The sequence below is a fragment of the Pseudophryne corroboree genome (genome assembly GCF_028390025.1).
Source record: "Pseudophryne corroboree isolate aPseCor3 chromosome 3 unlocalized genomic scaffold, aPseCor3.hap2 SUPER_3_unloc_88, whole genome shotgun sequence".
NCBI lineage: Eukaryota > Metazoa > Chordata > Amphibia > Anura > Myobatrachidae > Pseudophryne > Pseudophryne corroboree.
The window spans coordinates 370,709-395,951 of NW_026967583.1; the positions used below are offsets into that span (position 1 = coordinate 370,709).

A 25,243-nucleotide genomic window follows, 5' to 3' on the forward strand; every position below is an offset into this window, starting at 1 on the left:
GTTCAGCTTCAAAATGGAACGTACCATCGTCTGAATTATCTTTGCCTTGTCTATAGGAAGGAACACCTTCTGAGACACCGTGTCCAGTATCATTACCAGGAACTGAAGCCTCTGCGTAGGTTCTAGGTGGGATTTCTGCAGATTGAGAATCCACCCGTGATCCGTGAGTAGTCGTGTTTGAAGGCTGATCTTTTCCATCAACTGTACTCTGAATATAGCCATTATGAGATTGTCCAAGTATGGAACAATGTTCACTTCCTGCTTGTGGAGTTGTAGCAACATCTCTGCCATCACCCCTGATAACACCCTCAGTGCAGTTGATAGACCGAAAGGCAAGGCCTGGACCTGGTAGTGACTGTGCTGCAGTGCAAACATGAGATACTCCTGAAGAAGCCTTGTTAGGTGAAACGCGTTGAGGACCTGTTCTGAACACCCCTGACCCGGGCATCCACTGTGGATATACCCCGGACTGCCTGAGAAAAATATCGGATTATCCAGATAAGCTTTATGAACTGTTTTCTTTTTTAAATTTATATTTTTATGACCACCCTTAGTATATGAATTAAAATCTATGTCTTTTAGCCTGTGATTTTCATTTATAGACGACGAATCACGAACCACGATATCTTATATCTCCACGGAGGATGATCATTCGTGTAAAAGACCTTTATTGAAATGCTGTTTGGTGTTTATATTATGGTACGCTGAATACCTATCGATTTGTGTGAACCCCAATATATTTGATAAGTAAATACTGCACTATGAGAGGCATATCTCGTTTTGATTGATTACAGACCGTGCTTTGTTGCGAATAACACCGACTGGAAGACATTCTCTGTGAGACATCTGCTCACGTGAAACCGGTGACCAGTTGTGGTGCAGATAACCAACTTGAGGAATCAGTCACTGTAATTTTGATGTGCCTGCTAAAAATCAAATTTCCGGTACGCAGATTACCTAGAGACACTTCATTATAAATATCCAAAATTGGTATGAAGTTACTGCACTATTAGGCGCTTGTCCTCTCTTTTCTCCAGATTTTTTTGTCACTGAACCTAGCGACACCCTGAAGGACTGAGCTGCCATCTGCAGGGTATCCTGTGGAACCAGAGTGCAAGTTTGATAATTCTAAGACATTTCCTGAATATATTATACTGGTTAAGAAGGGAAGTAGTGCACCAACTACACTTTTGATGCAAACATGAGATAAGCCTGAAGAGGCAGCCATATTGGGATGTGAAGATACGTATCCTTAATATCCAGCGAAACCAGGAATTCCCCTTCTTCCATGTCACACTTGGTTTGAGTTGGGGATCTGATGACTGATAATTGACTGAGGGAGCAGCTATCGGCAAAGGAAGGAAACGAGGTGGCTGAATGTAGTTCTTACTCATGGATTGAAGACTTAGGCCTGAAGATGTAGAGGGGTAGGCAATGAGGACAATGACCGAGAATGATACACTGAAGAGGAATTCCGTTTTAATGAGACCTCAATTATACACAACGACTAGGAGAGAAGTCTGAGTGAATTCTGAAAGACGAAAGGTTCATGACTTGATGCTGAAGAATACTGACTGAAGAAGTGACTTGTGATTTGTAAACGATGCTGAAGAACACTGAATGAAGAGATGACTTGTGATTTGTAAACGATGCTGAAGAGAGGATTGCTGTGAGCACCATCAGCAAACGGAAACCCTCTACGAGATAGAGGACCCAGTGGTTAAACCACAAGAGCAGGTGGACTGGGAGCAAAGGACTGCAATAACAGAACTGACCACCGGGTGGCCACAACTGAACCAGCATACCAGGGGTTAACCTGGGAGCGCAGAGCGCAGGGCACCTTACAGCAGCAAGTAACTTGAAGTACTGGCAACATAGCTAAGCATCAACCCCTTTTTATAAGTGAAGCCTGTACCGGATTGGCTGGACATGAACTGGGATACCTATTGACTTGGTTTGGTCTCCAACATGGTGGCTCCCTGCACAGAGGACACATGTGGTATCAGCACACAGGCACTACATCTGGCCTTAGCCTCCCAGACGCCGCACTCCAGTAACAGGACACTTGGAAACAGACACCTCCAGCTGCCATGCTCCACTCCCCAGGACCCGGATCCCGGCCTCCAGACACCCAGCAGCCGCACCGGAAGACCTTGCTGCTGTAGCTCCTATCCATCGCAGCGACACCAGCCAGCTAAGAGGAAGGCTGCAGGGACCAGAACTCCAGATGCTGACCGTGCCCCCCTTTTTAGGGTGGTCTCCGAACACCCATGCTGCTTAGTGGAATTCTTGGCATGAAAGGCACAACCTAGTCTTGGAGCATTAACATCCTCTGCAGCCACCCAAGATCTTTCCTCCGGACCATATCCTCTCCAATCTATGAGATACTGGAGACGACCATACCTCTTGCAGAAGTCAAGAAACTTATGAACCTCGAATTCCTCATTTTGAGCAGCTTGAACCTTGGGAGGTTAAGGGAAAGATGCCCGAAAATGATTTAGTACAAGGGGCTTTAGCAGAGAAATGTGAAAGGCATTGGGAATTTTCAAATAGGGAGGCAGTTTCACCTTGTAAGAAACAGGATTCAACACTCTTAATAGGATACGGACCGATGAATCTTGGAGCAAACTTTTTGGTAGGAACTTTGAGTCTGAGGTCTCTGGTGGATATCCAAACACGATCTCCCACTTTGAGACTAGGTACAGCCCTATGTTTCCGATCAGCGTAGGTCTTTTATTTCTGGGAAGTCTTAAGTAGCGCCTTATGAATTTGACTCCAAATCTTAGTGATATGACGAATAGCGGATTCAGCAGCAGGAACCTCAAGAGGTGGGAGAGATTAGAAGGAAGGAACTCGTGGATGAAAACTATAGTTAATGAAGAAAAGAGTGGAATTTGTAGAAGAATGATATAGGTTATTGTATGCAAACTCAGCAAATGGGAGGTAATCCATCCAGTCTTCCTGAGCAGGGGACATGAACATCCGTAAGAAAGTTTCCAGATCTTGGTCGACTCTTTCAGTCTTTCCATCAGTCTGGGGATGGTAGGCTGAAGAGAAGTTCATCTTGATTCCTAGGACAGAGCCGAGAGCTTTCAAGAACTTGGCGAGGAATTGAGGACCCCGATTAGAAACTATTTCCGGTGGAAAGCCATGCAAATGAAAAATCTATGCGAAAAACAATTTGGATAGCTGAGGAGCAGAGGGAAGACCGGTGAGGGGTATGAAGTGAGCCATCTTCGAAAATCATTCCACAATGACACAAATGGTGTTGTGCCCTCTGGAGACTGGCAAATCGTTTATGAAATCCATAAAGATGCGAGTCCAAGGCTTTTGAGGTGTTGAAAGTGGATGAAGAAGACCCGAGGGAGATGTTCGTGAACTTTTTTGTTTAACACACTTGGAACAGGCTGCTACAAATTCAAAGACATCCGTTTTAAGATGAGGCCACCAGTAGAATCACTAAATGAACTTGAGAGTCTTAAGACCACCGGTATGACCCATGAAAGATGAAGAATGAGCCCATGTAAGCAATTTCCTGCAAAATTTTGGTGCTACAAAAGTTCTCCCCAGAGGAGGTAGGAGGAACAGTACGAGTTGAAGCAAATGAAGCCAGAATCAGAATAAATTGTTTCTCAAAGGAGTTGAGTGAATCAACCGTTTGAAAAGAACGAAAAAGTGCATCTGCTCTTCAATTTAAGGTTGCTGGGTGGTTAATAGTTTAAAGGAGAACCGAGAGAAGAAGAGAGCCCACGTGGCTTGCCATGGGTTTAAACAACGAGTTTAAACAATGGGTTTAAGCCATCATGGAAGGACTTGGAGAAGACGGAATGGGAGAAGATTCTGAATGATCAGGACTGAGGCTCAATGTTAGTTGATTAGGACGAAGAAAAAGGCCTCAAGTCAGGTTGAGAGGTTTCCTGTTAAGGACGAGGTTTAGCTTTCTTATGAGATGATTTTCCAGTTCTGCCCATTCTTCAGCATAACATTACAGAGATTAGAGAACAAGGTCAGGAGGCCAGTAGCAACATAGCAGAAGTATTGAACTGTGGAAATAGGGAGGCATCAGTGAGCATTGACCCCCAGTGGCCATCAGTTACAGAAACATTGGTGGTCATTCCGAGTTGTTCGCTCGCAAGGCGATTTTAGCAGAGTTGCTCACGCTAAGCCACCGCCTACTGGGAGTGAATCTTAGCTTCTTAAAATTGCGAACGATGTATTCGCAATATTGCGATTACAGTCTTCTTAGCAGTTTCAGAGTAGCTTCAGACTTACTCGGCATCTGCGATCAGTTCAGTGCTTGTCGTTCCTGGTTTGACGTCACAAACACACCCAGCGTTCGCCCAGACACTCCCCCGTTTCTCCAGCCGCTCCTGCGTTTTTCCGGAAACGGTAGCGTTTTTACCCACACGCCCTTAAAACGGCCAGTTTCCGCCCAGTAACACCCATTTCCTGTCAATCACACTACGATCGCCGGAGCGAAGAAAAAGCCGTGAGTAAAAATACTACCTTCATAGCAAATTTACTTGGCGCAGTCGCGATGCAATGAAATTTACCGAGCGAACAACTCGGAATGACCACCATTGTGAGGTCAGCTGTTTATGGGTAATAGCAAGATGCCATCCTTGAGCGGCAAAGTAATTTATAGGTGCCTGCAACTGGAGCCTGCTACTGTCCTGGACACATGGACTGTTACGCCGTAGCTATACTGAAGCCACAAGAGCGCTAATTGGATCTTACGGGGATTCAGGGGAGCAGGAGGGGAAAAAACCCCAGCAGCAAACAGTATGGAGGATGTAGTCAGCACAGTCTGCCACCAGAGGGAGTCGACAGAGCAGGAGTGGAGGCCAGGCAATAATAATAATAATAATAATAATAAAAGCAGTTCAGGTGACCACTTACTGCCCAGGTAGGGCCGCAGCGGCAGAAGTCCCTGCCGGAAATCACTAAGGCTGTAGTGAAGGGCACTGATCATGGGCTGTCAGTGTCTGTAGCTCCCAGGGAAGCGGCTGGTTTCAGGAGGGCATGTGGCTATATTGCCAGTTTTCAAGGTGGCACTTCTGGCAGGGAAGCCCAGATCAGAAGAAACTGGCCGGCTATGGCGGGTGAACCAGGTCAGTAATAAGGCAGGAGAGGAGAGGTACCAGGATGCAGTGGCACAGGGTAGCGTATCTGGCTGCACAGGAACCCCACATGTATGTCCTCTATAATTCACAGCTCCGCCAGATTCCCCCATAGCACCATGGGTTAGGAGGAGAGGGGGAGATGCCGGGACACTGCTGGAGTGATGACAGGCAAGCGCTCCATGTTTCCCCGCTGCCACGACTCAGGGCTTCAACGGCCGGACAGTAGGAGAAGGCAGGCTGCGGGCAGGTGAGCTGACTAACCTGACGCGTCCCTGCTGAGGTCACCAATCCCCGTAGTATGCACCGCATCAGATGCCGGGAGAGCAGCTCTGCTCTATGTCTCCAGCCGCGGTCACCGCTGATCCCCAGTCAGCCTCTCCACATGACTCCAACAGCACGGCTAGGCACAAGAGTGGACAGGGCGCACAGCCCTTGGTGAGTAGCAGCGCTACCTCGCTGAGGTCTGGTCCGTGGTGGGATCACTGCACAACTTCAGTCCGCGGCTTCGGATCCGGGAGTACGCCACAACCTGCAAAAGCCAAATGAATAGCTCCCCGGCTCCGCAACCTACAAAACACACAGAGGGGAAAGAAAGGGCGTGAAAGAGCCTCTAGGACAGCTGTAAAAGGCAGAAAGGACCTATATAAGCAGGAGCTCCTTTATCCTGCTTCCTGCTGCCTTTCCAGTCAGGCCACACACCCCGTGACATCATTTATTGATGTTGAAAATAAAAGTAACGTAGATTTTTGCACCAATCTAAGACTTGCGAATCTACTTTGGGAGCCACCTCCCCCTTTTTTTTTTAAACAGTCCCCAGCTGGACGAGGATAACTGGAATTCCATTTCTTGGAATTCTAACTTCCTACTGGGCGTAAACAAAAAAATTCCATCAGCTGTTTTGGGATGTTTAAACACAGTTTTTAACACAGGCTTTGCTGCCTCTTCTAAGGAAAGAATGACTTAGCACTAATTAGCTCAGGTATGTCCACTGAGCTAAGACCATCCGCAGTGCAATGAGTCCTCATCCTCCAACGAATCCTCATCTAAATCATGTGTAGACTGTGAAGATGTTGTATCATGTCTATGTGATTAACTTACCACCAACCTTTCAGGCTGCTTTTTTGAGAGGCTGACAATTCCCTAGGTGTATAAACCTCAGAATGAATGTTGCATGTAAGGGTTAATAGGGAAACCTTTCACTGATATAGGAGCTGGTATAAACTGCTCAGCTACATTGGATAATGTCTGTGCAAAGTAGCCCATGAAGGTTCACCAGAACCTGTGCCTGCCTCACTGTACACGTGGGTAAGCGTTGTCTCGACCCAGCGGGGAGTTGTTGGAGCGACTCTAGGGTGCGTATAAGATGCTTTTTAGAAAGATCACTCCAAAAAAATAGTAATACTAAAATAAAAATAGGATTTTAATACCTACCGGTAAATCCTTTTCTCCTAGTCCGTAGAGGATGCTGGACTCATTTCGGAACCAAGGGGTTATACCAAAGCTCCAGAACGGGCAAGAAAGTGAGGATGACCCTGCAACACTGATTGACCAAACTTGAGGTCATCATCGGCCAAGGTATCAAACCTGTAAAACTTGGCATCCGTGTTTGCCCCCCGACCAAGTAGCCGCTCTGCAAAGTTGCAACGCCGAGACACCCCGGGCAGCTGCCCAGGAAGAGCCCACCTTTCTAGTAGAATGGGCATTCACCGAATTCGGTAAATGCAATCCTGCCTTGGAATGAATTGTACCTCTGATCCAGCGCGCAATGGTCTGCTTAAAAGCAGGATACCAAATCTTGTTGGGAGCATACAGGACAAACAGAGCCTCTGTTTTCCGAATTTGAGCAGTCCTTGCGACATAAATTTTCAAAGCCCTGACCACATCTAGGGACTTTGATGCAGAGAAGGTGTCAGTAGCCACTGGCACCACAATAGGCTGGTTTATATGGAAAGAGGAAACCACCTTCGGAAGAAACTGCTGCCGAGTTCTTAACTCCGCCCTATCTTCATGGAAGATCAAGTAAGGGCTCTTGTGAGACAAGACCGATAACTCAGGCACCCGCCTTGCGGATGCTAAGGCCAACAGTATGACCTCTTTCCAAGTGAGAAATTTTAACTATCTCCTGTAGAGTTTCAAACCAATGTGATTGAAGGAACTGCAACACCATGGCCCTCATTCCGAGTTGATCGGTCGCAATGCGAATGTAGCAGAGTTACACACGCTAAGCCGCCGCCTACTGGGAGTGAATCTTAGCTTCTTAAAATTGCGACCGAAGTATGCGCAATATTGCGATCACAAACGACTTAGCAGTTTTAGAGTAGCTTCAGACTTACTCTGCCTGTGCGATCAGTTCAGTGCTTTTCGTTCCTGGTTGACGTCACAAACACACCCAGCGTTCGCCCAGGCACTCCCACCGTTTCTCCGGCCACTCCTGCGTTTTTCCCGGAAACTGTAGCGTTTTCAGTCACACGCCCCTAAAACGCCGTGTTTCCGCCCAGTAACACCCATTTCCTGTCAATCACAATGCGATCGCCGGAGCGATGAAAAAGCCGTGAGTAAAATTACTTTCTTCATAGTAAAGTTACTTGGCGCAGTCGCAGTGCGAACATTGCGCATGCGCACTAAGCGGATTCTCACTGCGATGCGATGAAAAACACAGAGCGAACAACTCGGAATGAGGGCCCATGTTAAGATCCCACGGTGCAAATGGAAGTTGGATGGGCAAAACCCCTTTCACGAACATCTGAACTTCTGGAAGGGAGGCCAACTGTTTCTGAAAGAAAATTGATAAGGCCGAAATGTGGACCTTATTGGAGCCCAATTTCAGACACGCATCCACACCTGCCTGTAGAAAATGGAGAAAAACGTCCCAAGTAAAACTCTTCCGTTGGAGCCTTCTCGGATTCACACCAAGATACATATTTTCTCCAAATACGGTGGTAATGTTTAGATGTTACTCCTTTCCTGGCCCGAATGAAAGTGGGAATGACTTCTTCTGGAATACCCTTTCGGGCTAGGATCTGGCGTTCAACAGCCATGCCGTCAAACGTAGCCGCGATAAGTCTTGATACATGCACAACCCCTGCTGCAGCAGGTCCTCGCGAAGAGGAAGAGGTCGAGGATCTTCTATGAGTAAATCTTGAAGATCTGGATACCAAGCCCTCCTTGGCAAGTCTGGGACAATGAGGATCGCCAGAACCCTTGTTCTTCTTACAATCTTGAGAACTTTTGGAATCAGTGGAAGTGGAGGGAAGACATACACCGACTGAAACACCCACTGTGTCACCAGTGCATCCACTGCTATTGCTTGAGGGTCTCTCAACCTGGAATAATATCTCTGAAGCCTCTTAATGAGACGAGATGCCATCATGTTTACTTGAGGGAGTCACCACAGATCTGCCACCTCTGCGAAGACGTGTGGGTGGAGGCCCCATTCTCCTGGATGGAGATCATGTCTGCTGAGGAATTCTGCTTCCCAGTTGTGGATGAAAACAGAGTTTTGACAAATCACATCTTCCACAGACTTTCTCCAGGTTTCTGCATGAGACTCAGACTTATCCAGTCTCTTACTGATATGACTCACACTATCACGTAATTCTTTCACCCATTCAGGCTCGTGGTGTGCCGGTAGCGCCATCACATTACAACCCTGTGTCCCCATAATGGCTTCCTCAGGGGAAGAACACCGTGCCTCAGACATGCCACACACGTGTACACCACACCACAGACACTCCGGGGCTTATAGGGGACAGACCCACAGTAAAATCTGTCAGAGGGATACAGAAGGAATTGCCAGCTCACAACTCAGCGCCAGTAATAAATTGTCTGTGAAACACAAAATGCCAACAGAGCTGCAGCGCTTTTATAATTACACAATGTACATAGCACCAAATTTCACTGCGCTCCCCCTGTTTTGCACCCTGATACCTGTTTCAGCAGTGGAGGAGGACCAGCGGTCTTCTCTGCAGCCTGGAGGGAGAGAAAATGGCACTGAGCAGTGTGCTGTCTGTCTGAGGAAGAAGACCCGCCCCCGTAATGGCGCGCTTTCACTCAAGACTTAGAGAGACTCATGTTTATACTGGCGGGGGTAGGACTGTGCCGCAGCATCTGCCAGTCCTATAAGGGTTCATGCTGCCCAGGGCGCCCCCCAACCCCCTGCAGTGCCTGTGTGTGTGGGAGCATGGTGCGCAGCGTTCCCGCCCGCTGCTTGGTACCTTTCTAGCCGTCCCGATGTTGAAGAGTCTTTTCCTCTTACACTCACCTGTCTTCTGACTTCTGGCGCTGTAAGGGGGGGTGACGGCAGGCTGTGGGAGTGAGCACATAGCCGCAGCTAGCGTTCAGTACCCCTCAGGAGCTAATAGTGTCCTGTCAGCTTAGAAGCAGAGCCATGAAACTCACAAAAGTTGGTTCCTACTTCCTCCCCTAGGTCCCACGAAGCAGGGAGGCTGTTGCCAGCAGTGCTCCCTGAAAATAAAAAACCTAACATAAGTCTTTCCCCGAGAAACTCAGTAGAGCTCCCCTGGAGTGCATCCAGTCTGCCTGGACACATTTTCTAAACTGAGGCCTGGAGGAGGGGCATAGAGGGAGGAGCCAATTCACACTCTGGAAAAGTCTTAAAGTGCCCATGTCTCCTGCGGATCCATCTGTACCCCATGGTTCTGAAGTGACCCCAGCATCCTCTAGGACGTATGAGAAATAAGAAAACAGCAGCCCTCTGACCATGGTCTGACTCCTGCCGCACCAAACAAAAAACTGACGTGCACATGCGTGTAGATGGTGACACTAAAATTACTGGTGATCATTGTGAATGTCTGAGGTTTTGATACAATGCAAATTTGTTGAGATATTGTTTTTTTTTTCAGATTGAACCATGGGTCGTGCACGTGATGCGACTGGCAAAAGGGAGCCATTGGTTTTGGCCGAGACCGGCATTTGTTGGTGATGCCTTGTAGACAGTGAGTAGTATCCATCTACAGTGGAAGAAGCATGGACACCAAGAATCTCAGCGGCAGAGCAGTGGGCGAAAGTAGACCATGACAAATCGGGACCACAGGCATTTAGGGCGCCTAGCAATCACCAATCGTTCCAAACGCATCAGGAACTGCACCAATAGTACAATGCCGGACCCAGCCAAGCAGTCCCACAGCCCCAGATCTGGTGAATTGGAGGGCCACGTGAGATGTGGCACGTCAGACTGGTGCTCTGAAAACCAATAGAAGCCTTTCGGCAACTATTCCGCCGCTGAGAGTACACCTAAAGTCTAAAACTAATGTGATAGCTGTTTTTATGGTAATTATTTTGAGCAATAGAGTAGGACCTGCAGTATAGTGGGGTCCCTTGTCGGGAGCTGCAGGCTTAAATGCACTGAGCAATACATGAACTACAAATCCACTTTTTATTATGGTTAGTTAAAATAGTGAGTGCAAGACACAATTATGTATGTAGTAAGGCTACTGGGAGACCTTAGATTGAGCAATATTGGATCTGTCCATTACATTCCCTAAAGTCATAACCTCAGAACTGCACAGAGCAGGAACTATTATTCACGTAATTAGGAATGTGTTCATCATGAACAAGTCCACAATTACCGTCTGAAGGTTACACAATTATTTCAAGTCTACACAACTGATATTTGAGGATAAAGCCTTTAACAGAAAACATCCCTGAAGAAGTCACTATTGGAGAAACGCGCTGATCACGCGCAATTTGTATTTAGAGTGAATTGGAGTGGATAAGAACAAGCCCGCCCATGCAAGGGTGACAACAAGTGCAAAACGCTTGTCTTATGATTATACAGATATGTACTTGTGATACGCTTTTACTCTGTTTTACTTGAAGTTCTAGATTCAAATGTAATTTTATTTCTGAATCTTATACGAATTGTATTTGGTGACCTCAGGTCTACTGTATAGCAGGAAATATTTCATACCTGCATCATCTAACAAAATGCATATAAATTAGGCACTCCACAAAAAACATTACTAATTATATTATATACATACATATATACACATTTATATATAATCACTAATAATAAATTTCTGCTTGTTACTTTTAATAACATTATAGTGATGTGTGTAATAACTCTCTAAATGTGATATTTGCCATGGATAGCCTTGTGTTATAAACACCCAACTAAGAACAGGACTGATGGCGAAGGAGGGTGTAGGATAAGAGATTGCTGTAGTGACTGAGCAATGAGAATATGTGACTTCTGTAATAAGTGTTTATTACTCACCTGTGCTGATATCTGTAGGGATCTCCTCCTCCTTACACTGCTGATCACCCCTCACATACGTCTCTTCTTCTCCCTTTATATCTTCTGCCTTTATATCAGTCACATACGTCTCTTCTTCTCCCTCTGTATCTTCTGTCTTCATATCAGTCACATACGTCTCTTCTTCTCCCTCTGTATCTTCTGCCTTTATATCAGTCACATACGTCTCTTCTTCTCCATCTCTATCTTCTGCCTTTATATCAGTCACATACATCTCTTCTTCTCCCTCTATATCTTCTGCCTTTATATCAGTCACATACGTCTCTTCTTCTCCATCTCTATCTTCTGCCTTTATATCAGTCACATACATCTCTTCTTCTCCCTCTATATCTTCTGCCTTTATATCAGTCACATACATCTCTTCTTCTCCCTCTATATCTTCTGCCTTTATATCAGTCACATACGTCTCTTCTTCTCCATCTCTATCTTCTGCCTTTATATCAGTCACATACATCTCTTCTTCTCCCTCTATATCTTCTGCCTTTATATCAGTCACATACGTCTCTTCTTCTCCCTCTATGTCTTCTACGTTCATATCAGTCACATACGTCTCTTCTCCCTCTATATCTTCTGCCTTTATATCAGTCACATATGTCTCTTCTTCTCCCTCTATATCTTCTGTCTTTATATCAGTCACATACGTCTCTTCTTCTCCCTCTGTATCTTCTGCCTTTATATCAGTCACATACGTCTCTTCTACTCCCTCTGTATCTTCTGCCTTTATATCAGTCACATACGTCTCTTCTTCTCCCTCTATATCTTCTGCCTTTATATCAGTCACATACGTCTCTTCTTCTCCCTCTGTATCTTCTGCCTTCATATCAGTCACATACGTCTCTTCTTCTCCCTCTATATCTTCTGCCTTTATATCAGTCACATACATCTCTTCTTCTCCCTCTATATCTTCTGCCTTTATATCAGTCACATACGTCTCTTCTTCTCCATCTCTATCTTCTGCCTTTATATCAGTCACATACATCTCTTCTTCTCCCTCTATATCTTCTGCCTTTATATCAGTCACATACGTCTCTTCTTCTCCCTCTATATCTGCTGCCTTCATATCAGTCACATACGTCTCTTCTTCTCCCTCTATGTCTTCTACCTTCATATCAGTCACATACGTCTCTTCTTCTCCCTCTATGTCTTCTACGTTCATATCAGTCACATACGTCTCTTCTCCCTCTATATCTTCTGCCTTTATATCAGTCACATATGTCTCTTCTTCTCCCTCTATATCTTCTGTCTTTATATCAGTCACATACGTCTCTTCTTCTCCCTCTGTATCTTCTGCCTTTATATCAGTCACATACGTCTCTTCTACTCCCTCTGTATCTTCTGCCTTTATATCAGTCACATACGTCTCTTCTTCTCCCTCTATATCTTCTGCCTTTATATCAGTCACATACGTCTCTTCTTCTCCCTCTGTATCTTCTGCCTTCATATCAGTCACATACGTCTCTTCTTCTCCCTCTATATCTTCTGCCTTTATATCATTCACATACGTCTCTTTTTCTCCCTCTATATCTTGTATTTTAGTATTAGACAGACGTTCTACCTAAAAAACAAACAAACACTATTATAATATTTGCGTACAGTCAGATTAAACTGAGGTGAAACAGTATAATATCAGTGTATAAGACACACAGCTTCTCTACAGATCATATAGCGACAGTCACTTTGGTATATTGGTGAGACCCTAAATCCCACCTACCTGATCCTCCTGTGGGATTCTGTGATTCTCCTCTGTACAATCCTGGGAATACAGAGGACGGGAACATCTCTCTGGGGTATCTCTGTTACTGGGTCCATCTGTAGGAGACACACAGTGACTGAGTACAGTGTATATATATGATTATCAGATGATGTGTGTATATATAAGGGGCCCCCATACCTGCTCTCCCCTGTACAATACATGAGTCTCCTCTTACCCAGTGATGTGAGGGGCCGGAGATTCTCCATCATCACATCCTTGTACAGACCCCTGTGTTCCTCTATATACTCCGCCTCCTGCAAGAAGACATAGACAGTGACATCCTGACACCTTATAGACACCTGACACACACAGTGATACAGTCATCACCCAGACACATCCCCTGGTGTTACTTTATAATGTACCATTCCCAGCAGTCACCTCTCCAGTCATCACCCAGACGCGTCCCCTGGTGTTACTGTATAATGCCCCATTCCCAGCAGTCATCTCTCCAGTCATCACCCAGACACATCCCCGGTGTTACTGTATAATCCCTCATTCCCAGCAGTCACCTCTCCAGTCATAACCCAGACACATCCCCTGGTGTTACTGTATAATGTCCCATTCCCAGCAGTCACCTCTCTAGTCATAACCCAGACACATCCCCTGGTGTTACTGTATAATGCCCCATTCCCAGCAGTCATCTCTCCAGTCATCAACCAGACACGTCCCCTACTGTTACTGTATAATGCCCCATTCCCAGCAGTCACCTCTCCAGTCACCACCCAGACACATCCCCCGGTGTTACTGTATAATGCTCCTTTCCCAGCAGTCACCTCTCCAGTCATCACCCAGACACATCCCCCGTGTTACTGTATAATGCCCTATTCCCAGCAGTCACCTCTCCAGTCATCCTACAGACACGTCCCCTGGTGTTACTGTATAATGCCCCATTCAGGCACATCCCCTGGTGTTACTGTATAATGCTACATTCAGACACATCCCCCGGTGTTACTGTATAATGTCCCATTCTCAGCAGTCACCTCTCCAGTCATCACCCAGACACGTCCCCTTGTGTTACTGTATAATGCCCCATTCCCAGCAGTCACCTCTCCAGTCATCACCCAGACACATCCCCCGGTGTTACTGTATAATCCCCCATTCCCAGAAGTCACCTCTCCAGTCATAACCCAGACACATCCCCTGGTGTTACTGTATAATGCCCCATTCCCAGCAGTCATCTCTCCAGTCATCAACCAGAAACGTCCTCTACTGTTACTGTATAATGCCCCATTCCCAGCAGTCACCTCTCCAGTCACCACCCAGACACGTCCCCTAGTGTTACTGTATAATGTCCCATTCCCAGCAGTCACCTCTCCAGTCATCACCCAGACACGTCCCCTGGTGCTACTGTATAATTCCCCATTCCCAGCAGTCACCTCTCCAGTCATCATCCAGACACATCCCCTGCTGTTACTATATAATGCACCATTCCCAGCAGTCACCTGTCCAGTCATCACCCAGACACATCCCCTAGTGTTACTGTATAATGTCCCATTTCCAGCAGTCACCTCTCCAGTCATCACCCAGACATGTCTCCCGGTTTTACTGTATAATGCCCTATTCCCAGCAATCACCTCTCCAGTCATCACCCAGACACATCCCCTGGTATTACTCTATAATGTCCCATTCCCAGCAGTCACCTCTCCAGTCATCACCCAGACACGTCCCCCGGTGTTACTGTATAATGTCCCATTCCCAGCAGTCACCTCTCCAGTCATCACCCAGAAACACGCGACCATTGTTACTGTATAATGTCCCATTCCCAGCAGCCACCTCTCCAGTCATCACCCAGACACGTCCCCTGGTGTTACTGTATAATGCCCCACTCCCAGCAGTCACCTCTCCAGTCATCACCCAGACACGTCCCCTGGTGTTACTGTATAATGCACCATTCCCAGCAGTCACCTCTCCAGTCATCACCAAGACACATCTCCTGGTGTTACTGTATAATGCCACATTCCCAGCAGTCACCTCTCCAGTCATCACCCAGACACATCCCCCGGTGTTACTGTATAATGACCCATTCCCGGCAGTCACCTCTCCAGTCATCACCCAGACACGTCCCCTGGTGTTACTGTATAATGTCCCATTCCCAGCAGTCACCTCTACAGTCATCACCCAGACACATCCCCCGGTGTTATTGTATAATGCCCCATTCCCTGCAGTCACCTCTCCAGTCATCACCCAGATACGTCCCCTGGTGTTACTGTATAATGTCCCATTCCCAGCAGTCACCTCTCCAGTCATCACCCAGACACATCCCCTGGTGTTATTGTATAATGTCCCATTCCCAGCAGTCACCTCTCCAGTCATCACCCAGACACATCTCCTGGTGTTACTGTATAATGTCCCATTCCCAGCAGTCACCTCTCCAGTCATCACCCAGACAGGTCCCCTGGTGTTACTGTATAATGTCCCATTCCCGGCAGTCACCTCTCCAATCATCACCCAGACACATCCCCTGGTGTTACTGTATAACGTCCCATTCCCAGCAGTCACCTCTCCAGTCATCACCCAGACACGTCCCCTGGTGTTACTGTATAATGCCACATTCCCAGCAGTCACCTCTCCAGTCATCACCCAGACACATCCCCCGGTGTTACTGTATAATGTCCCATTCCCAGCAGTCACCTCTCCAGTTATCACCCAGACAAATCCCCCGGTGTTACTGTATAATGACCCATTCCCGGCAGTCACCTCTCCAGTCATCACCCAGACACGTCCCCTGGTGTTACTGTATAATGTCCCATTCCCAGCTGTCACCTCTCCAGTCATCACCCAGACACGTCCCCTGGTGTTACTGTATAATGTCAAGGGGTCAGCTTGCTGGTGGTAGCTTGCGTCGAATGTAATAAGCGTGGAAGTAAGAAGTGTGTTATCCGTACAGTTAAAAAAACAGCTGAACATACATTGAGCACCATCAAGGAAAGGTAATTTACTTAAACAACTTATTCCTACACCACTTAACCCAAAATGATCTCACAAACGACCACAGCATGTTCATCAAACTACTGTTTCTTATTTCAATTCATGGAATTCTCACCAAATGTAACACATTCTACACTCACCCTAAAACTCACCCCTCTGTGCACATTACAGCTTCTATTCTCCACCCCCCTCTTCTAAACACTCATGAGCTTTATACGTACTTCTCTGCAAGTACTTTGACAACCACAATTGGCCACCAGAATAAACACTCGCAAACATCCACCAATATTTATCTCACTCTTCTGCTTTTATTAGCTGGTGCCATATCACCAAATCCAGGCCCCAACCACCTGTCCCTCTCACACACAGCTATCTCAAAACAACATAGAACTCCATCTAACCTCATAAATATCACGTGTCTCCCATCCCCCTCCAAGTCACTAAAATGTGGCTTATGGAATGCACGCTCTGTTTGTAACATATTACCATCCATCCATGGCCTCTTATATATCTCATATCTCACAACTTTTATCTGCTGGCTATAACAGAAACCTGGCTCACACAATCAGACACGGCCTCCCCTGCAGCACTGTCACACGGTGGTTTCCACTTTACACTTCACGACACACACACACACACACACACACACACACACACACACACACACACACACACACACACACACACACACACACACGTAATAGTAAAGGTGGTGGGGTTGGAATATTACTGTCCCAATTTTTCACATACACTTTTCTACCTCAGGTTCCATCACTCGCATTCACATCATTTGAAGATCACTCTATCAGGATTTTCACTCCCTTCTCTCTGCGTGTTGCAGCTATCTATCACCCTCCTGGGCAACACAAACAACAATTTCTAGAAGACTTTTCTGCCTGGCTCCCACACATCTTATCCTCTGACATTTCCACCATCATTATGGCCAATTTCAATATAGCTCTTGACAGTCCACAATCTGTTTATGCCTCCAAACTCCTCTCTCTAACCTCCTCTCTTGGCCTCACCCAATGGTGTGACTCCTCTACACACCAGGAAGGCCACTGCCTTGATCTTGTGTTCACCAGGCTCTGCTCAGTTTCTGAATTCATTACCACTCCTTTCCCTCTTTCTGATCACAACCTGATCACCTTCACAATCTCTTCTATTACTCTAAATTCTATGACACTAAAACCTAGCGAGCCTCCTCTAACCTGCAGAAATACTAACAATATAAATTTTCAACAACTTTCCACTTCTCTGCAACAACTGCTCTCACCAATCTCTACATTTACCACACCTGACACTGCTGTATCACACCTGGACAAGACCATAGAGAGTGCCCTTGATGAAGTGGCTCCAGCTACCCATCACACTCCACGTAGGCTTAGATGCCAACCGTGGCACTCTAAATCAACAAGACACCTACAAAAACTGTCACGTAAAGTAGAACGTCAGTGGCGTAAATCTCAGAATCCAAGTGACTTCCTCACATATAAGACCACCTACCACTGCTATCATCAGGCCCTGGACACTGCCAAACAAACATATTTCCAATCTCTCATCTCTTCTCATGCCACCAACCCCAAGCGACTTTTTAATACATATAAATCACTTCTTTACCCTCCCTCATCTCGCCCACTAGCTACTATCAGTGTACAAGAACTTGCCTCCTACTTCAAGGATAAGATTGATAAAATCCGAGATGAAATGGTACGCTCTTCCTCAGCCAGTGACCTGCTCAATTCCCTACCTGAACCCTCTGGCACTTTCTCTTCATTTGATCCCACAAGTGAAGATGAAGTATCAACACTCTTTCCATCCTCCTACTCCACTACCTCTCCTCTTGATCCTATACCATCACAGGTCAGTAAAACCTTGTCTCCTGTGCTTATCCCAACCTTAACTAAAATCTGTAATCTCTCTCTCTCTCTCTCTCTACTGGTATCTTTCCTTCTCTGTTTAAGCATGCACTGATTACTCCCATTACTAAACAAACACACCTCTGACCCAAACACACTCTCTAACTACCGTCCCATTTCTCAGCTACCATATCCCTCCAAGCTACTTGAGAGACTTGCCTACACTCGCCTTACACACATTCTTAACTCCCACAACTTATTAAACCCACTTCAGTCAGGCTTTCATGCCCAACACTCCACAGACACTGCACTGACCAAAGATCTGCTAGATCTAAAGCCTATTACACACTACTCATTCTTCTAGATCTATCTGCTGCTTATGACACTGTTGCCCTCTCCTGGTTTTCATCCTACCTATCTAATCGCTCTTTCAGTGTTCACTTCTCTGATTCTACCTCTTCTTCTCTACCTCTTCTTCTCTACATCTATCAGTTGGAGTACCGCAAGGCTCAGTCTTGGGTCCTCTGCTGTTCTCAGTCTGTACCTCATCTCATTGCTGGGTGATCACATCATACAACCCATTAAGAAACTGGCAAGCTGGTGGACCATTATGCAACAGGTAGCATCTATCCTTGTGTATCAATGCCTATTCCCCCATATATTGTAAGCATGCAAGCAGGGCCTTCCTACCTCTATGTCTGTCTGGTTTTACCCAGTTTTGTTCTATTACTGTTATTTTAATTGTAAAGCGCAACGGAATATGCTGCGCTATATAAGAAACTGCTAATAAATAAATATTAAAATAAATACAACACAGGCCGCTGCCCCTGTATACTATGACAACACAGGAAGCTACCCCTGTATAGTATGACAATACAGTCCACTCCCCCTGTATACTATGACAGCACAGGAAGCTACGCCTGTATATTATGACAACACAGGCCGCTCCCCCTGTATACTATGACAGTACAGGATGCTAACCCTGTATATTATGACAACACAGGCTGCTCCCTCTGTATATTATGACAACACAGGCCGCTCCCCTGTATACTATGACAGCACAGGATGCTACCCATGTATATTATAGCAACACAGGCCGCTCCCCTTGTATACCATGACAGCACAGGATGCTACCCATGTATATTATAGCAACACAGGCCGCTCCCCTTGTATACTATGACAGCACAGGATGCTACCCCTGTATATTATGACAACACACGCCACTCCTTCTGTATAGAAAGCCAATACTTGCCACTCACCCTATATAATAATAGTAACAAGACACCACAGGCCCCTCCGCCTGTATATTATGACAACGCAGGTCGCTCCCCTTGTAAACTATGACAGTACAGGAAGCTACCCCTGTATATTATGACAACACAAGCCACTCCTTCTGTATAGAAAGACAATCTATGCCGCTCAACCTATATAATAATAGAAACAAGACACCACAGGCCCCTCCTCCTGTATATTATGACCACAGGTCACTCCCCTTGTATACTATGACAGTACAGGAAGCTACCCCTGTATATTATGACAACACAGGCCACTCCTTCTGTATAGAAAGACAATCCATGCCGCTCAACCTATATAATAATAGAAACGAGACACCACAGGCCCCTCCTCCTGTATATTATGACCACAGGTCACTCCCCTTGTATACTATGACAGTACAGGATGCTACCCCTGTATATTATGACAACACAGGCCCCTCCTTCTTTATAGAAAGACAATACATGTCGCTCACCCTATATAATAATAGGAACAAGACACCACAGGCCCCTCCGCCTGTATATTATGGCAACACAGGTCGCTCCTCCTGTATACTATGACAGTACAGGACGCTACCCCTGTATATTATGCCACTACCCCTGTATACAATGACGGAACAGGATGCTAGCCCTGTATGTTATGACAACACAGGCCGCTCCCACTGTACACTATGACAGCACAGGATGCTACCCCTATATATTATGACAACACAGACCACTCCCCCTGTATACTATGACAGCACATGATGCTACCCCTGTATATTATAGAAACACAGGCCGCTCCCCCTGTATACTATGACAGCACAGGATGCTACCCCTGTATACTATGACAGCACAGGCCGCTCCCCCTGTATACAATGGCGGCACAGGATGATATCCCTCAATATTATGACAATACAGGCCGCTCCCCCTGTATACTATGACAGCACAGGATGCTACCCCTGTATATTATGAAAACACAGGCCGCTTCCCCTGTATACTATGAAAGCACAGGATGCTACCCCTGTATACTATGACAGCACAGGCCACTCCATCTGTATAGAAAGCCAATACATGCTGCTCTCCCTATATAATAATAGTAACAAGACACCACAGGCTGCTACCCTGTATACTATGACAGCACAGGCCGCTCCATCTGTATTCAATGACGGCACAGGATACTTCCCCTGTATATTATGACAATACAGGCCGCTCCTTCTGTATAGAAAGCCAATACATGCTGCTCACCCTATATAATAATAGTAACAAGACACCACAGGCCCCTCCGCCTGTATATTATGACAACACAGGTTGCTCCTCCTGCATACTATGACAGTACAGGACGCTGCCCCTGTATATTATGCTACTACCCCTGTATACAAAGACGGCACAGGATACTACCCCTGTATATTATGACAACCCAGGCCGCTCCACCTGTATACTATGACAGCAGATTATGCTACCTCTGTATATTATGTAAAGACAGGCCACTCCCCCTGTATACTATGACTGCACATGAAGCTACCACTGTATATTATGTTACTACAGACCGCTCCCCCTGTATACTATGACAGCACAGGATGCTACCCCTGTATATTATGACAACACAGGCCGCTCCTCCTGTATACTATGACAACACATGATGCTACCCCTGTATATTATAGCAACACAGGCCGCTCCCCCTGTATACTATGACAGCACAGGATGCTACCCCTGTATATTATGACAACACAGGCCGCTCCTCCTGTATACTATGACAACACATGATGCTACCCCTGTATATTATAGCAACACAGGCCGCTCCCCCTGTATACTATGACAGCACATGATGCTACCCCTGTATATTATGTTAATACAGACCACTCCCCCTGTATACTATGACAGCACAGGATGCTCCCCCTGTATATTATGAAAACACAGGCCGCTCCTCCTGTATACTATGACAACACAGGCTGCTACGCCTGTATATTTTAGCAACACAGGCCGCTCCCCCTGTATACTATGACAGCACAGGATGCTACCCCTGTATACAATGACAGCACAGACCGCTCCTTCTGTATAGAAAGCCAATACATGCTGCTCTCCCTATATAATAATAGTAACAAGACACCACAGGCCCCTCCCCCTGTATACTATGACAGCATAGGCCGCTCCCCCTGTATTCAATGACGGCACAGGATGATACCCCTCTATATTATGACAATACAGGCCGCTCCCCCTGTATACAATGACGGCACAGGATGATACCCCTCTATATTATGACAACACAGGCCGCTCCCCCTGTATACTATGACAGCACAGGATGCTACCACTGTATATTATGAAAACACAGGCCGCTCCTCCTGTATACTATGACAACACAGGCTGCTACGCCTGTATATTTTAGCAACACAGGCCGCTCCCCCTGTATACTATGACAGCACAGGATGCTCCCCCTGTATATTATGAAAACACAGGCCGCTCCTCCTGTATACTATGACAACACAGGCTGCTACGCCTGTATATTTTAGCAACACAGGCCGCTCCCCCTGTATACTATGACAGCACAGGATGCTACCCCTGTATACAATGACAGCACAGACCGCTCCTTCTGTATAGAAAGCCAATACATGCTGCTCTCCCTATATAATAATAGTAACAAGACACCACAGGCCCCTCCCCCTGTATACTATGACAGCATAGGCCGCTCCCCCTGTATTCAATGACGGCACAGAATGATAACCCTGTATATTATTACAATACAGGCCGCTCCCCCTGCATACTATGACAACAGGACGCTGCCCCTGTATATTATGCTACTACCCCTGTATACAATGATGGCACAGGATACTACCCCTGTATATTATGACAACACAGGCCGCTCCACCTGTATACTATGACAGCAGATGATGCTACCCCTGTATATTATGTAAAGACAGGCCACTCCCCCTGTATACTATGACAACACAGGATGCTACCCCTGTATATTATGTTAATACAGACCGCTCCCCCTGTATACTATGACAGCACATGATGCTACCCCTGTATATTATGAAAACACAGGCCGCTCCTCCTGTATACTATGACAACACAGGCTGCTACCCCTGTATATTTTAGCAACACAGGCCGCTCCCCCTGTATACTATGACAGCACAGGATGCTACCCCTGTATACAATGACAGCACAGGCCGCTCCTTCTGTATAGAAAGCCAATACATGCTGCTCTCCCTATATAATAATAGTAACAAGACACCACAGGCCCCTCCCCCTGTATACTATGACAGCATAGGCCGCTCCCCCTGTATTCAATGACGGCACAGGCCACTCCTTCTGTATAGAAAGCCAATACATGCTGCTCTCCCTATATAATAATAGTAACAAGACACCACAGGCCCCTCCCCCTGTATACTATGACAGCATAGGCCGCTCCCCCTGTATTCAATGACGGCACAGAATGATACCCCTGCATATTATGACAACATAGGCCGCTCCCCCTTTATACTATGACAGCACAGGATGCAACCACTATATATTATGACAACATAGGCCGCTCCCCCTTTATACTATGACAGCACAGGATGCAACCACTATATATTATGACAACACAGGCCGCCCCTCCTGTATACTATGACAGCACAGGATGCTACCCCTGTATACTATGACAGCACAGGCCACTCCTTCTGTATAGAAAGCCAATACATGATGCTCACCCTATATAATAATAGTAACAAGTCACCACAGGTTGCTCCCCCTGTATACTATGACAGCACAGGCCGCTCCTCCTGTATACAATGACAGCACAGGATGCTACCCCTGTATATTATGACAATACAGGCCGCTCCCCCTGTATACTATGACAGCACAGGATGCTACCCCTGAATATTAATACAACACAGGCCGCTCACTCTGTATAGTACAATGCCAAAGGACGCAACACCTGTAATGTTCCATTTATGGAAATACAATAACGGAGGGGTCAGCGCCACCTGTATTACGGTAACGGCGGGGTCTGAGTCACCCGTATTACGGTAACCGCAGGGTCTGCTGCACCCGTATTACGGTAACTCCGGGGTCTACGCCGCTTGTATTACGGTAACGCCGGGGTTTGCACCACCTGTATTACGGTAACGGCGGGGTCTGCACCTCCTGTATTACGGTAACGGTGGGGTCTGCGCCACTGTATTACAGTAACGGCGGGGTCTGCGCCACTGTATTACGGTAATGGCGGGGACGGCGCCACCTATATTACGGTTACGGCAGGGGCTGCGCCACCTTAATTACAGTAACGGCAGGGGCTGCGCCACCTGTAATACGGTAACGGCGGGGTCTGCGACGCCTGTATTACGGTAATGGCGGGGTCTGCGCCACAGTATTACGGTAACGGCGGGATCTCCACCACCTGTATTACGGTAACGGCGGGTTCTGTGCCACCTGTATTACGGTAACGGCGGGGAATGCGCCACCTGTATTACAGTAATAGGACACTAGAGTGTCAGCCACCTGTACAGGGATAATGCAGCACCAGAGGCTGCTCCAGCTGCACTATAACAAGGCACCAGAGGCTGCTCCCCCTGTAGTACAGAACCTGACACCAGAGCTGCTCAGCCTATAGAATAATAATAATAATAATATCATTACCTGCTGCCAGACACAGCAATGGCTGCTCTCTGCTCCTGCTGCCTTGTGGGAATGATAGAAGGAAGGCGGAGCTCAGACCAGGGGAAAATGGCCGCCGCTCCTGACGTCACTACTCGGCCAGGGAACCTATTGCTGCTGCCGGACTGGTCTACAAGAAAATGGCCGCCGGCCTCCTGCACTGAGGACATAAATGGTAATATTCCTTACAGAAGGCGGGATGTAGGAGGGGAGGAACCAGTCACTAGGAATCAGCTTGTGCCAATCACTCTTTACTTCCGGACTTTGCGTTCCACCTTATTTCCGGACTGTGCGTTCCACATACAGGAAGTGAGTTTTCATCGACTGCTGCAGCCTCTCAGTGTCCGTGGAGATCAGGTAATGGCGTCTTATTATACAGGGGGAGCAGCCTGTGGTGCCCTGTTATTATTATTATACAGGGGGAGCAGCCTGTGGTGTCTTGTTGTTATTAATATACAGTGGGAGCAGCCTGTGGTGTCCTGTTATTGTTATTATACAGGAGGAGCAGCCTGTGGTGTCCTATTGTTATTATTATTATTATTATTATACAGGAGGAGCAGCCTGTGGTGTCCTGTTGTTGTTATTATTATTATTATTATGTCAGCTGCAGAGCATTACTACACCACTGGCAGTGTGACAGCTGCAGAGCATTACTACACCACTGGCAGTGTGACAGCTGCAGAGCATTACTACACCACTGGCAGTGTGACAGCTGCAGAGCATTACTACACCACTGGCAGTGTGACAGCTGCAGAGCATTACTACACCACTGGCAGTGTGACAGCTGCAGAGCATTACTACACCACTGGCAGTGTGACAGCTGCAGAGCATTACTACACCACTGGCAGTGTGACAGCTGCAGAGCATTACTACACCACTGGCAGTGTGACTGCTGCAGGCTGAGCCCCCCCGTCCCCCCCCCCCCCAGCAGTCACGTCACTATAATGGTGTAACATGTGAAATGCCCGCTAGGAGGTCGCCACACGTATAACGACGGCCATCTGCTGTAGAGACACCGGGTTGTATTATATAATGCCAGTATCAGAAGAGACTGACGTCACGTATGTAACAAGAGTTTCTGCAGCAGCTGTGCCTGGCGTTTACTATTATTCTATAGGCAACCTATTATTTTGTATACGTGCCGGCAGCCGGGCTGTTACTGAGCCCCGTGCTGTGTGCAAATGTGGGGAATACCAGGTAGGCGCTCTATCCAAATGATGCAACCAAAACATAAAAACAATATAAACAGTAATATAGACCAAAACATATACTAATGGGTGTTATCCTGAGGTATATGATATCTCTTTATACATGATATACACAATGAGTATACACAAAGGTATCACTGATAAAATCAATGTAAAAGGAAAACGCTGATCCTTCTACATAGGAGACTCTCAGAGGATTTGTCAGTCTCT

General features: G+C 46.6%; 2 protein-coding genes across 2 annotated transcripts in view; one reads left to right on the forward strand and one right to left on the reverse strand.

Annotated features, from left to right (window-relative positions):
• LOC134984853 (uncharacterized) overlaps positions 1 to 13,204 on the reverse strand; it is a 92,154-nt gene extending 78,950 nt beyond the window's left edge. Inside the window, exons 1-3 of the mRNA XM_063950330.1 lie at positions 13,108 to 13,204; positions 11,368 to 12,951; positions 6,620 to 6,810 (exon numbers count right to left, since the gene is read on the reverse strand). Of these exons, the coding sequence (XP_063806400.1) occupies positions 6,620 to 6,810; positions 11,368 to 12,841 (1,665 nt within the window). The 5' untranslated portion in view covers positions 12,842 to 12,951; positions 13,108 to 13,204. The remainder of the gene's footprint in view (positions 1 to 6,619; positions 6,811 to 11,367; positions 12,952 to 13,107) is intronic.
• The window catches only part of LOC134984855 (oocyte zinc finger protein XlCOF6-like), a 155,536-nt gene that overhangs the window by 80,057 nt on the left and 50,236 nt on the right, over positions 1 to 25,243 (forward strand). The window lies entirely within an intron of this gene.